Source organism: Chionomys nivalis, chromosome 8, assembly GCF_950005125.1.
Source record: "Chionomys nivalis chromosome 8, mChiNiv1.1, whole genome shotgun sequence".
Classification (NCBI taxonomy): domain Eukaryota; kingdom Metazoa; phylum Chordata; class Mammalia; order Rodentia; family Cricetidae; genus Chionomys; species Chionomys nivalis.
In genome coordinates this window covers 23,106,938-23,121,786 of record NC_080093.1, presented here as the reverse complement: position 1 = coordinate 23,121,786, position 14,849 = coordinate 23,106,938, and the positions used below count along the sequence as shown (strand labels likewise).

The 14,849-nt window shown below is 38.6% G+C and overlaps 1 protein-coding gene across 2 annotated transcripts in view; it reads left to right on the top strand.

Annotated features, from left to right (window-relative positions):
* Tnks2 (tankyrase 2) overlaps positions 1-14,849 on the top strand; it is a 60,763-nt gene that overhangs the window by 35,406 nt on the left and 10,508 nt on the right. Inside the window, exons 17-23 of one of the 2 annotated variants that reach the window (XM_057777818.1) lie at positions 2,893-3,002; positions 3,800-3,988; positions 6,705-6,957; positions 7,857-7,939; positions 9,373-9,493; positions 12,363-12,460; positions 13,742-13,816. In XM_057777818.1, coding sequence (XP_057633801.1) covers positions 2,893-3,002; positions 3,800-3,988; positions 6,705-6,957; positions 7,857-7,939; positions 9,373-9,493; positions 12,363-12,460; positions 13,742-13,816 — 929 coding nt within the window. The remainder of the gene's footprint in view (positions 1-2,892; positions 3,003-3,799; positions 3,989-6,704; positions 6,958-7,856; positions 7,940-9,372; positions 9,494-12,362; positions 12,461-13,741; positions 13,817-14,849) is intronic. The other variant, XM_057777819.1, reaches the window with a different exon arrangement.

The following is a 14,849-nucleotide window of genomic DNA, read 5'->3' as shown; positions in this document are numbered from 1 at the left end:
ATATGTGTTTGTACAGAGCATTGTATTTATACATGAAGCTGTTAGCTGAATTTCACTTCCTTTGACACTGAATACAGTCAGTAAGAACAATTGCTGGCTGTAGTGGTGCTCATTTTTAATCCCAGCAGAGGCAGGCAGATCTGTGAGTTTGAAGCGAGCCTGTGTGTATATAGTGAGTTCCAGGACAGCCTAGCTAAAAGGGGGGAGGGGGAATGAAAAGCTGAAATAGGCTCTGCCAATCACTCTGAACTTTGGAGGAGGATTATAAAAAAAAAGCCTACATAAATTAGACTTCTTCATAGAAAACTGATGTTTTCATTTTCTAATGATAACTTAAGTATTAGCTGCAAAAATGAATGTCTTCAAAGACTTCCCTTCCACCATGTAGATTCTGGGAATCAAACTTAAATTATCAGGCCTGGAAGCAACTACCCTTACTCACTGAGCAATCTCATCAGCCCCAACTTTTATAAGATTTTTTGTGCTATATATATGTTATATTTATGTGTATGGATATATAGTCAGTGTTTCTTTGGACTGTGAGCTCTTAAATAATGACCTAGAGACTTATTAATTAATTATGAAGCTTGGTCTTAGTTTAGGCTTATTCCTAACTAGCTCCTATATCTTAAATTAACTTCTTCATAGTAATCTATAGTCTGCCACATGGATCGTTACCTCTCCTCCATACTGTATGTCCAGTTCTTACCCCACCCCTGCTACCTCTCATTTGTGAATCTCTGCCTGAGTTCCTATCTCTGCCCAAAAGTTCCACCTATCCACTCCTGCCTAGCTATTGGCCATTCAGTTCTTCATTAAACCAATCAGAAGGTGCCTTGACACATCTTCACGGTGTACCATGGGTGTTTTGCCTGCATGGATGTCTGTGTGCCGCATGTGTGCCTGGTACCTGTAGAGGTCATTAGATCCCCGAGAACTGGAGTTACAAATTATTGTAAGCTGCCTTGTTGATGCTGGGAACCAAACCTAGATCCTCTGCAAGAACAAGTGCTCTTAATCACTGAGCCATCTCTCCAGCCCTTGACATTACTATTTTAAGTCCACATTGTCTTTTTAAGTTGCAAATACATTGTTTGGTTTGTTTTTTGAGACAGGTTTTCTCTATGTAGGCTTGGCTGTCCTGGAACTAGCTCTGTAGACCTTGAACTCAGAGAACCCACCTGCCTCTGCCTTCTGAGTGCTGGGATTAAAGGTGTGCACTACCACCACCTGGAGTTGCAAATACATTTTATATACAAAATGTGTCTACCCCCTTCTAATAGTGTTAATATTTGGGCCGTGAAGAAACTCAGTCATAAACTGTATGAAAACTTGAGTTCACATGGCCAGCACTAAGGGGCAAAGATAGAACATTTCTGCAGCTTGCTGACTAGCTGAGTGAATGGGCTCCAAGTTCAGTGAAGAGACCTTGCCTCAAATAATCAGGTGGGGGATCTGTGAGATGCCTCAGTGGGTAAAGGTACTCCTCACAGGAGCCTGACAAATTGCATTCAATGACCGGAACCCATATAATGAAGGAGAGAGTCAACTCCAACAAGTTTTCTGACTTGTATACATCACAAGCATGTACAGACAATAAATAGTACGCAACTTTTTTAAAGTGTAAAGGTGTTAGGCCTCATGGTGCACACCTTTAATCCCAGCACTTGGGAGGCAGAAGGAAGTGCATCTCTTGAGTTGGAGGCCAGCCTGATCTAAAAAGTTCCAGGACAATCAGGACTACACCGAGAAGCCGAATTGCAAGGGGTGGGGGTGGGAGGGGAGAGCAATAGGGGAAAGACTAGGTTTACCTCTGGCTTCCCACATTCACTCACATAATACACACAAATACTACACCTTGTGACAATTTCATTGTTTTAAATCCTTAAAAACAGATGACATGTGCTTTAAGATAGACATATTAAAACATTTAAAACCATTATCATTGTTTTTTATTGGGGAAAATGACAAATTCATCTGTGGTTATGTGTCTAGAGATACTTTGCCATAAGAGAACTCTGAGATAGCTGACCAGATACAGGTTATGCCATGTTTCAGAGTTCTGAGCTTTCCTCTTGGTCTTCATAGTGCTAAGATTGCTCTGCCATTTGTCTCCTAAGTGCTCTCTTTAGGCTGAAGCCTTTTTCTACAACCTTCCGAGAGAGATGTCTCCTGTTTTGCAGCTAGATGATTAGGTTCCTGTGGTTTTTAGCCCTTGGAATCATACACCTGAGCTTAGGACATTATATGTAACAACATGAAGTCAGGGCCTTTGGTAGGGAAGTTTTATTTTATTTTTTAATTTGTTTTTGGTTCTTTGTGCTTTCACATCATGCATTCCAATTACCACTTATCATCCTGCCCCTCATGTCCTCCTTCTGCCCTTGTAAACCCCCCAAACAAAGCCAGATTTAAAAGAAAAAACAAAACAAGGAAGAATCTGGTCATGTAAACTGTGGTTTGGCCCAATGAGACAGACACACAGTTTGCGTACCCTTTGTCCATTTATCTTTACTTGCCACAGGTCATTCATCTGGTTCAAGGCCTCTGGTTTCTGGTACACCACCAATAAAGGGCTCTCACTGGGGCTCCTCTTGGATACCCTGTTGTCCTGTGTCATGCAGATCCTCCTGATTTGGAGGTAGAGAACTTTTAAATAGAGGAAAGTCTTTCTATAATTTGATAGATCTCCAAAACCAATGACTAACAAATAATACCAAAAGCTTCTAACGTTTTAGGCCAATGAGTGTTTTTTCCACAAGATAAAATACTAATAATTTAAGATTTACATAAAATTTAGTAATACCTATTTAAAAATATGTTAGCTATTGGGTAATACATGATTTTTCTACATTTTAAAGTGAAAGTAATGCTACTTCTTTCCTGAATTAGCTGGCTACAATAATTTGGAAGTTGCAGAGTATTTGTTGCAACATGGAGCTGATGTGAATGCCCAAGACAAAGGAGGGCTCATCCCTTTACATAATGCAGCATCGTATGGGGTAAGTTCTTCTGTGTTACCTTTAAAAATCTATGTGATTTTTCAAAGAAGATGTCAGTATCTCAGTTTAAATGGAATTTGGTGTGACTTGTTTCACAAAGAACTAAACAGGTTAAATTACATAGAAGTTTTAGTTCTTAATCTGTTATAAGGAGGCTGTGTGACATGGCAATATATTTATCATCTGTTTTAGTGTCCTTGGCACCTGTCTCCTTATTCTTGATGAAATACTGATTTGTGTGTGTCTGTCCAGAAAATCCATAGGTTTCATAGGAATCTTTAGAGATTCAGAAACATTTTTACAGACTTCCTGCAACCCTGAAGGTTCTGGTTAACACTGACCATTGTCAGTGGTCTAGTTTGACTAACTGGGGAAGGCTACTAGTTTGTACATTTATATTCACAAGAATTAGTTAGAAATCACTGAAAGTTGTATTACTTTATTTTCCTATAGTAGATTTTGAACTGTAATTCTTAAGCAACTACTCATAAGTCACAATGCTGAGAAGAAATAGCTTTACTTTTTATTTCCAAAATAAGTTTGAAAATAAGAAGGTAGGTAGATACAGAGCCAGGATTTGTTTTGTTTTGAGACAGATCCTCTCTACATAGCTCTGGTTGTCCTGGAACTCACTGTGTAGACCAGGCTGGCCTCAAACTCACAGAGCTCTCTGCCTACTTCTGCCTCCCGAGTGCTGGGATCAAAGGTGTGGACTTCCATGCCCAGCTCAGAACCAGTTTCTTAAGTAAAGTGCCATAAAACATTTCCAACTGTAACAGGAATATTTTCTTTTACAGCATGTAGACGTAGCAGCTTTACTGATAAAGTACAATGCGTGTGTCAATGCCACGGACAAATGGGCTTTCACACCGTTACATGAAGCAGCCCAAAAGGGACGGACACAGCTTTGTGCTTTATTGTTGGCCCATGGAGCTGATCCTACTCTTAAAAATCAAGAAGGACAAACACCTTTAGATTTAGTTTCAGTAAGTGATGGGCTCTTTGAAACTCAGAAAGTTCAAATGACATGCATAAAATGTCTGCATGGTTTTAGCCCAAATTTAAATTTAGGAGTCCTTTGGTGTTGTGATAAGTAGATAAATTATTAGTCAGTTATTGTATACTTTGGATATGGGAAAAAGAACAGCAGTTGGGAAACAAAACAGGCCCCGGTCCTCTGTAATTTTGTTGCAGTTCATAATACTATAAATTGAATATTGTACCAACTTACCCAGTTAGTGCACCTCAAGGTGTAGTTGCAAAGCCTGCTATTAGCAGAGATTCTGTGTCCTTCCTTGCTGCTTCTTCCTATTGTTACTGTTGACCCTACAAGAGCTGTCTATGTGAGAGCCAGCTAGATGGCTCAGCTGGTACAGGTGCTTACTGTCAGAGCTAACAGCCTGAGTTTAATCCCAGGACCCACCTGATAGGAGAGAGCTGCCTCCCACAAGTTGTCTTTTGACCTCCACATGTGTACCTTGGCACACATGCATCCACACACATACATGCACACAAAATAAATTAATGCTTAAAAATATATTTTAAGGTTTATAAAATAAAGTGAGGTTTTTCTTTCCTTCTCTTTTCATGGCCACTCATGTAGGAGCCTCCTTTGTAACTCCCAATCTCTGTCAGTCACCAGTCCTTGCCTTTGCCACCAGAGCAGTAAAGTGAAAGGAAGGAAAGTTTTGTCCTACCTGGATATAGTCCCGGCTAACCTGGAACTTGCTGTTTATCAGGCTGGCCTGGAGTTAGTTGTTGGGAATTTTTATGTTTGTTTTTTTAAGATTTATTTTTATGCATGTATGTGCGTCTATATGTGTTTATGTGCACCACTTGTATGCTGATGCCAGAAGAGGCCAGAGAATGTCAGATTCTCTGGAACTTGAGTTACAGGTTGTAAACCACTTGATGTGGGTGCCTGGAAACTGAATCTGAGTCCTCTGGAAGAAAAGTAAGGGTTCTTAACTGCTGAGCCATCTCCAGCCCTTTCACCCATCTCTTACCTACCCCTCAGTATGCTGGGATTACAGGCATGTGCCACCATACCTTGTAAGAAACATTTTGAAATGAGAAATATAATGTCTTCTATGGAGAGACTATTCCAACCAGTTGGCCAACTACCTGATTTAATTTGGCTGCATGTAAAGAGATGTTCCCCAGCAGGCTAATTACCAAACCATATTTGCACAAGGATTTCTTGGAAATGTCTCTTTGGTTCCAAACTGATTAAGAAGGAAGCATTTAGAGTTTATTCCTTCCAAACATTGATTCACCAGATATAATTAGTGGCAAGAAAAATAAAATGCTCTAGAGAATGCCTAGAGCCTAGGGAGATGGCCAACTGAGTAAACTACTTGTTGCACATGTGTGAGAACCTGAGTTTGAATTCCCAGAACCCACATAAAATCTGGATACATAATATGAGCATATGTGAAAGATAGGAGTTTCCTAGAAACCCAAGGGTTGACTACCCAGCTTCACAGTAGTGATGAGACCCTCTCAAATCAATCATGGTCAAAAGTGAGGACCATCACTTAAGACTCCTAACCTCTACATGCACGGATTTATACACTCATATACACATACAAATTATACACATACCCACAAAATAAAATTGTAAAGATGGTTTTTAGGAGAGTGAAAGCATGCATGAGCTTTAGAGCTTTAGGCCTGACCTGCTGCTCCAGCCCTACGACTTACAGTTGCAGTCTTGCTAGTTGCCTACTCTGTAACGTTTAGAAGCATCATCAATAAGAGATAAAATATATCTGGTTAATGAAATTAAGCATTATAATAATATCTAAAGCCTTTAGATTCAGGTACAAAAATGTACCCAATAAATGGTCTTTTTTATAGATAAATACTATATACAAACTGTAAGGTCAAGAGATGCACAAATTGAAGAGGAAGAGAAAGGTAAGGGTGTGGACATTATAAATGACTAACCAAGAAAGCATCCCTGTTGATTATGACTTAGTATCTTTTTATATATTAATTTTAATTGTTTATTGGGGAGAGGAGGCTTGAATATGCGTCAGTATACCTGTAGAAGTCAAAGAATAACTTGTGGGAGTCCATTCTCTCATTATATCATGTGGGAACCAGGGATCAAACTCAAGTCATGAGGCTTACTGGCAGTTACCTTCCCTCTGGGCCATCTCTCCAGCCTGTTCCTTAGTTTATTATTTCAGCATGGTAAATAATTGTACGTCATTAGTGACGCAGGTCTAGCACTGAATTTAGAGACTGTTCTTTCCTAGCAGTTTGATTAAAATTATCTTTTACGAAAAAAAAAAAACCAGGGTTTTCTCAGTTTTCTAAAACCTACAAATGGTTCTGTTTTCTAAAGTTTTGTATAGGTTGAATTGCTAATGTAAGAGTTACTGTAATAGAGTTAAAGCTCTTTTTCAGTTAGTAGTTCTGTAATTAATTTCGTTGCCTTTTGGCCGTGATGTCAAAATTCTCATGTTGTTCATTGTACTTTGCATCATTTAGCAGTTTGTTCGCTTTGACTGGAAAGGGTTCTCTGAATTACATTTTATATTCAGTGACAATTTAGCTAGCTGGGTATCAGCCTGTTTGTTATAACAGACCCAGTGTGAATATGCGAGGTTGTCCTGTTTTTACTGCATCTTATTAGGCACAGAAGAATTGTAAACCTTGTTTGTAACAGACTTCATCTCTTGTAATGTGTCCCAGGCAGACGATGTCAGCGCTCTCTTGACAGCAGCTATGCCCCCCTCTGCTCTACCTTCATGCTATAAACCTCAAGTGATCAATGGTGTGAGGAGCCCTGGAGCTACCACAGATGCTCTGTCTTCAGGTCCATCCAGCCCTTCAAGCCTTTCTGCAGCTAGCAGTCTTGACAACTTATCTGGGAGTTTTTCTGAACTGTCCTCAGTAGTTGGTTCAAGTACAACAGAAGGTGCTGCCAGTTTGGAAAGAAAAGAAGGTGAGAAATTCTGTAAAATTAACTATAGCTCATATAGTAGCTCCATGTTTGCCATTTAGAATGGTAGGAAATTGTCCTTTAAGTCTTAAATACAACTCTTTATATGAAATAAATAGCATAGCCTGAGCATAGTCACATTTTATTTTCTTTTATTAATGATGTAAATAGAATTCCTATAGAAACTCAGTTCAAGTTGAAAGTTGGTGAAGGTGGTACTGCGACCTATTATATGTGTGTACATGCCTGTGTGCAGACTTGTGCCATGGTGTTTGAAGGTCAGAGGGCAGCTTTGAAAAGTGGGGTCTTTCCTGCCCCCTTTGAGTGGGCTCCAGGGATTGAACTTGGGTTGCCAGGTTTGCAAAGCAGGTCCCTTTTACCCACTAAGCCGTCTCCCAGCCCTCCCCATTCTTTAGATGTCAATTTTTACCGGTCAGATTCATCTTACCTTACTCAATACAACATTTAAAACTTTTTAAATTAGTTTTGTCATAAAGTAACCTGAAGGCTGATTTTTTTTTCTTTTTAAAGATAAGGCTAAAAGGAAATTTTTAAATGAAAATAAAATGAGGAATATTTAAACTTGAGAAAACCACTGCTTAACTGCTTAAGCCGAACATGATGACACACACCCAGACATGTGGATTTCTGAGTTTGAGGCCAGCCTGGTCTACAGAGGACTTTCCAGGCTAGCTAAGGCTGTGTAGTGAGACCCTGTCTCAAAAAAAAGACCAGGTTTACAGGATTCTTGTTAGTTTTTAGTATAGTGTGAGTGACTATTAGTATTTTTGCTTCTTTGATACATTCTTCACATACATAGTAACGCAACAGAGCTTTCATGTTTACAGTGTTGTTGTACATTATTCTTATGTGAAATTTTGTTCTGGACTTTTTCCTCCCAGATCCAGGAGTAGATTTCAGTATAACTCAGTTCATAAGGAATCTTGGGCTTGAGCACTTAATGGATATATTTGAGCGAGAACAGGTGAGTTGTATTGTTTGATTTAGTGTTTCATAGAAACTCAAAATCTGGAAAATGCTTGAAATTACTTAAACCGTATAAGCTATTGGGAAATGTTTTAATAGTGTGTCTGTTGTGTTTAGTGCTAGGTACTGAACCCTGGCCTCCTCCATACTGAGTGTACTGTGTACTAGTGATCTATCGGCTGCAGCTCTGAAAGTGTTAACACACAGGAAATCAGTCACTTCCTGATTTGGCTTGACTTTGGGGTCTCACTTAGTTCAGTATGTCTGAAAATTGACAGATGTAGTAATGGAACATCCTCTTTGATAACATGGTTACCTGATTCAGTCCTGAATTAAGTTATCTTTGAGCCTTTTCTTCAGTTCTGTTATTCCAGTCACTACCCACTCTAAGCCTGACATTCTGCCATCTACGATGGACAAGAATGTGAATGTGCCAGTTCTACATTTAAGCTGAGTAGCCAGTTTACACATACCTGTCCTTTTTAAGATTTATTTAATGTTTTGAACGTTTGCCTGCTTGTATGTGCACCACATGCATGCCTGGTGCCTATGGGGTCAGAAAAGGATGTCAGATCCCCTGGAACTGGAGTTACAGATGGTTGAAAGCCACCACGTGGGTACTAGGAACCCCAGTCCTCTGAAAGAGCCACCAGCTGTGTCTTAACCAGTGAGCTGTCTCTCTAGCCCTCCATGTACCTATTTGTTGTCATTGCTTTTGTGATTGTTCAGAAATTATAATTACTATAGACTTGAACCTGCAGTGAACTGCAATCTAGTTAGGGAGGTGGAGCAGAAACATGAAAATTTACAGTCTGACAAAGATTTTAGTAAATTGAAAGAAAAAAGAGATTACTGTTAACTGGACTTATTATGGGTGGCTTTATAGAAGTTGTAGAAATGAAACAATTAATGGCTTCAGTTTCATGAAGCAGGAATGATTTGTTTTTGGTAGGAGTTTCAACAGTGGTGCAGAGGTACTGCTTAGCATAGTTCACATCCTAGAGGAGCCGCGCCAGGCGCTGTGTAGTCTTAGATGGAGAACAGTGGTGAGGAAGTACGGTGGAAGGATGGAATTTGAAAGGACATTTATGACTGAACATATTTTGCTCCAACTTTTTGAGTTTAACAGATAATTTGTTTTCCTACCAAAGCTATTCAAAATATTCAGAATAATAAGGAATGGAGCTGTAGAGGTGACCAAGGTTTGATTCCTAACAGTTATCTGCAACTCTAGTTGTAAGGGATGGGGAGGTTGTTAATAGCCTTTTGTAATCCCAAGAGCAGTGCATGCATGAACATACAGACAATACATTCATATACATAAAATATATCTTAATAAAAAATGTGAAATAAAAATGAGTATTATAAGAATATAATTCTATAAGTGTCTACCAGATAAACATTCTGAATAATTTTATTCTCTTTTATAAGATCACCTTGGACGTGCTAGTTGAGATGGGGCACAAGGAGCTGAAAGAGATTGGAATCAATGCTTATGGACATCGACACAAGCTGATTAAAGGGGTTGAAAGACTAATCTCTGGACAACAAGGTATTTCATTTTGATAACTGGTTGACAGTTTAAGTGTTCTATAAAGGTAGCCTCAGTGTAACACTTCAGAAGTCTATGACAGGCTCTTTTTGGTAGGGTTTTGAACAAAGATAAGGCCTCTATTGATAGTTAAAACTTCCTGATGCTACTGTTAAATATATGACCCAAAGGAAAATTTCTTGGCTCATGCAGAAATTTTAAGATTATTGTAGCTCCTGGAAAATGGGAAGATATAAATAATGAAGTTACACTAGCTCAAAGGTGTTAAAATTTTAAAAGATCTGGAGCATGAGTGTCTTTCTTATATTAAACATACTAGATAACAATTATATTAGACAGTTGGTAAGATATGTAATGATTTAGAGGCTGGAGAGATGGCTCAGCAATTAAGAGCTCTGGCTTGCTCTTCCAGAGTACCCAAGTTCAATTCCCAGCACCCATATGGCAGGTCACAACTGTCTATATAACTCCGGTTTCAGGGGATCTGATACCCTCATACAGGTAGACATGCATACAGGCAAACACCAATGCACATAAAATAAAAGTCTTTTTAAAAAAGAATTTTCATAACGTTCTAGCTGAAGGAAAATGCAAATTACATTCATTCAACAGATGTTAGCACCTGTGTGTACCATAGCTAAATATAAAAATGTGAATTAGCCTGGCGGTGGTGGCGCACACCTTTAATCCCAGGACTCCGGAGACAGCCTGCGTCTACAAGAGCTAATTCCAGGACAGGCTCTAAAGCTTTAGAGAAACCCCCTGTCTTGAAAAACAACAACAACAACAAAAAAAAAAGTGAATTATTTTAAGGGTCAAAACCACATTTTTTATTTTCCATTAAACTGAAATGGTGATTTACTAGTGATAGGAACATAAACTAGTGCAGCCACAGTGAATAATAGTAAAACTAAACATATAATCATGGTTCCATATTACTGCCCCTGGGTGTATACTTAAAGAACTCTAAACCAGCACACCGCAGAGATAGTTGCATATCTCTGTCTAATAACTGCACAGTTCACAAGAACTAGGACATGGAATCAGCTTAGATGTCCATCAGCAGAAGAATGTATATAAAAAATGTGGTACACATACACAGTTCTCTTCCGCTGTAGTGGAAGAAATTACGACATTTGCTGCAAACTAGCTCTCCCTGAAGGTCATTATATTAAACTAGCTCTCCCTGAAGGTCATTATGTTAAACCAAATAAGCCAGACTTGAATCAATACCATTTGTTTTCTCTCAGGTGGAATCCAGATTTAAATGCATGTGTAGCATAGAAGTAGAAAGATAATGATGAGAATGAGAGGAACAAGAGATATAGGGGAATATGTGTTACAGAAAAACAAAAGGGAGCTGAGAGGTGGTGGCACACACCTTTAATCCCAGCACTTGAAGGACAGATGAGTCTGTCGGATCTCTGAGTTTGAGGCTATCCTGGTTTAGGAAAGTCAGGACTACATAGAAAAACCCTATCTTGAAAAACAAAAAGAAAAAAGGGAGTAAAATAGGAAAGTAAGGAGGGTGGGGGACAGCAGAGTTTGGTGATTTTGTAGATACTAAAAGATAAAAACTATATTACAGATGTGACAAAGAAATTAGAAGGATTTTGTTTGAAACTCTTAAAGAATTTGTTATCAGTACCAGGTAACAAACTTTATGGACTTATAGGATGGTTTTTAATTGCCTGGTGCTGGTCAAGTCTCCATCATAACTCTTCCTCATAGTTACAGAAAGTGAAGGTATTACTTTATTAAAGTAAAAGACTGAACAGTTACTAAAAGAAGTAATTTGAAGAGTTTATAAACTCATTAGCAATAAGGGAAAGGGAATTCTCATAAATAGTCCCTAAAACTGCTATAACCTATTAGGTTAAAAATAGTTACTTGAGGGACTGAAAAGATGGCCTAGCAGAGATGGTGTCCTGATTCTGCAGAAGACCCGGGTTTACGTGGCTACTTGAGCTCATGGAGAGTAGCTGGAATAGATCCAGCTCCCAGGTGTCCCCTTCTGGCCTCTGAAGGCATACATACATGCAAACAAACAAACAAATGAGTCTTTAAAAGTTAGTGTGCAGAGGTAGAGTTACAGAAATGGCTTAGTGGTTAAAAGTACCTGTTGCCTGGTTATGAGACCAGAGTTCAGACCTCAGAACCCACATAGCAATAACAAGCTGGGCAACTGCCTCTAACTCAGCTGAGGAATCTGATGCTGGCTTCTGAACTCTGTATACATAGACACATGCACCTTACGCACATATAGATAGGTATTCTCTCTCTCTCTCTCCCTCTCTCTCTCTCTCTCTCTCTCTCTCTCTCTCTCTCTCCCTCTCTCTCTCTCTCTCTCCTCTCTCTCCTCCCTCTCTCTCTCTCTCCCTCTCTCCCTCTCTCCCTCTCCCTCTCTCTCCCTCTCCCCCTAGTAGTCTGAATATAATGTGCTATCGTGGTTTTCATCCTTTTGATCCTGTAAGAGAAAGAGGATATATGCGTTTATAAACATACTTTCTTCTTAAAATTACTTCCTTTAGTAACTGTTCAGTCTTTTATTTTAATAAAGTAATCCTTTCACATTCTGTAACTATGAGGAAGAGTTATGATGGAGACTTGGTAGAAAGAATTTATGAAGTCCAGATGAAGCCTGTGTTATTAAGTTTTGACAACTGTAATATGTTTACATAAAGTTTTATATAACCCTGAGAAAGCTGGGTGAAGTGTGTGCCTGTCTGCAGTTTCTGCATTTTTATAAGTCTAAATTATTATGAAATTAAGATTTTGGGGAATTGGTAGTATTTGATAAATCATGTGATTGTTTTGGGTTGGTGTTGTTTTATTGTCAGTTTTTTTATTTCTAAATTTTATTTCATAGGTCTTAATCCATATTTAACTCTAAACAACTCTGGTAGTGGAACAATTCTCATAGATCTGTCTCCTGATGATAAAGAATTTCAGTCTGTGGAGGAAGAGGTATGTTCATCACACTTAAGAAAATGGTAATATTGTTGACTCAGTTGTGCTTCCTAGACATTTCCAGATCTATTTGGATGTGGGATTTTTGTTTGACTTTTGTTGTTTATTGTTGTTTTGTTTGTCCCTCTTTTCACCACCTAGAAAATTTGGAAGTATTTACAATGCATTTCTCCCTCACATACACACTCCTTCTAACTTAATTTACTTATATTTTCCATTGGTGTTTTGCCTGCATGAGTGTCTGTGTGAAGGTGTTGGTTCCCATAGAACTGAAGTTACAGTTAGCAGCTGCCATGTGGATGCTGAGAATTGAACCTTGGTCCTCTGGAAAAGCACTTAGTACTCGTAACCACTGAGTCATCTCTCCAGCCCCCTACAATGAATTTCTAATTAGCCTTAATTTTAGGTACTTGGATTACTACTTCAGTTAGTGTGGAACCAGAATTCTGTTGGAGAGGACTCTCATTTGAAAATAGTGCTAGTGTTCACTCCCTTTATAAAGGCAATTACAAAGTGAGGAAGCTCAGGCAGTTCTCAGCATGTGGATAGTGTTAACACACATACACACCCTTTTGTGATTTTTTTTTTTTTCTTTTTCTTTTTTTGAAACAAGGTCTCAATATGTAGCCCTGGCTGTTCTGGAGTTCACTCTCTAGACCAGGCTACCTCTGACTCCCCAGTGCTGGGATTAAAGGTGTGTGCCATCACATCCTGCTGGAGAGTCCTCTTTACACTCTGATGTACATGTGCTTCATCAGTTTAAATTAAGCACAGATATAAAATTGAGTGAGATTTACTTCTAAAGCTCATACTGTAAAGAAAATATATGTTATGTTTTATTTAGGCTAATATCAGCACAGATAAACCATTGTTTTGCTTTATGTTTAACATTTTTTATTCTCTTCTATCTTAGGTTTTCATTATGTAACATTTCACCTATAAATGTTTTTAGGATGTTCAGTAGTCATCTCTAGAAGATAATGCTCATGATAATCCTAGCCCTCGAGGCAGAAGCAGGCAGATTTCTGAGTTTCAAGGCAGCCTGGCCTAAGTTCTACAACATGCAGAGCTACACAGAGAAAAACCCAGTTAGTCTCAAAAGAAGAAAAAAATAATACTCATGAGTTTATAGAATTTTTGTCCTTTCAAGAAAAATACTATCTTGATTCTCAAAACTTACCTTGGATTCTCAAAAATTAGGAACAAATGAATCAAAACCATATTCCCCAAGTCAGAATGGCAAAATTAATGTCTATGTTTTCGATTCTTTCCCATCAGATGCAAAGTACTGTTCGAGAGCACAGAGATGGAGGCCATGCAGGTGGCATCTTCAACAGATACAATATCCTCAAGGTAACAGTAAAGTTTCCCAAGACCATTGCCCCTGCTTTAAGTGAATGTGATAAGAACATAATGATCTGTCCTGCAGAGTGCTCTTTGACATGACTTCAGGGACTACTGAGGGGGAAGACTGTGTCCCCCAATACTTAAAATTTTCAAAAGCTCTCTTCATTTTTTCTTTTCAGACAGGGTTACATTATCTACTTAGGCAAGTCTAGAATTTGAGTCTCTTGCACTAACCTCCCTAGTGCTGGTGCTAAGATCAGATGTGTGGACCACCATACGTAGCTTTTTTTTTTTTTCTAAGATTCGTTTATTTTGAACTGGAAAGATGGCTCAGAGATTAAGAGCACTGGCTGTTCTTCTAGATGTCCTGAGTTCAATTCCCATCAACCACATGGTTGCTGTCAACCATCTATAAGGAGATCTGATGCCCTCTTCTAGCATGGAACATTGTATGCATAATAAATAAATCTTTAAAAAAAAATAGTCATTTATTTTGGTTAAACATGGTGGTGCATGCCTTCTAATACTAGCACTTAGGAGGTGGAGGACAGTCAGATCTCTGAGTTCAAGGCCAGCCTGGTCTACAGAGCAAGTTCCATGACAGCCAGGGTTACACAGAAAAATCCGGTCTTGATAAAACAAAAAACAATTTATTGAACAGTGTCAGTATGCCTTGAAGTGGATACATCCTTTAGGTTAGTCAGCACTAAGGCTTACTTAGTTGGCTTGATTGCGTCTGCAACAGTCAGATCATTCAGGCAAAGGGGAGCACTTATCTAAGGAGGTGTGTGAACTGTGAAACCAGGAGAGAAGCTGATTTCTAAATTACTATGTTCAGTTTGAAAAGCTGCAATTCCTCCTCCTCAAAGGTATTTCAGTACAATATTTAATTGTGTGTGTGCGTGTGCTAAAATGGCTTTATTTTTGTTCTAATTTATTCACATAATGGTCAGTTTGTGCCATGTATGGTCCTTGATTACATCTGTTACCAGTATTTTGAATTTTTTTCTTTTCTTTTTTTCTTTTTTCTTTTTTTTTG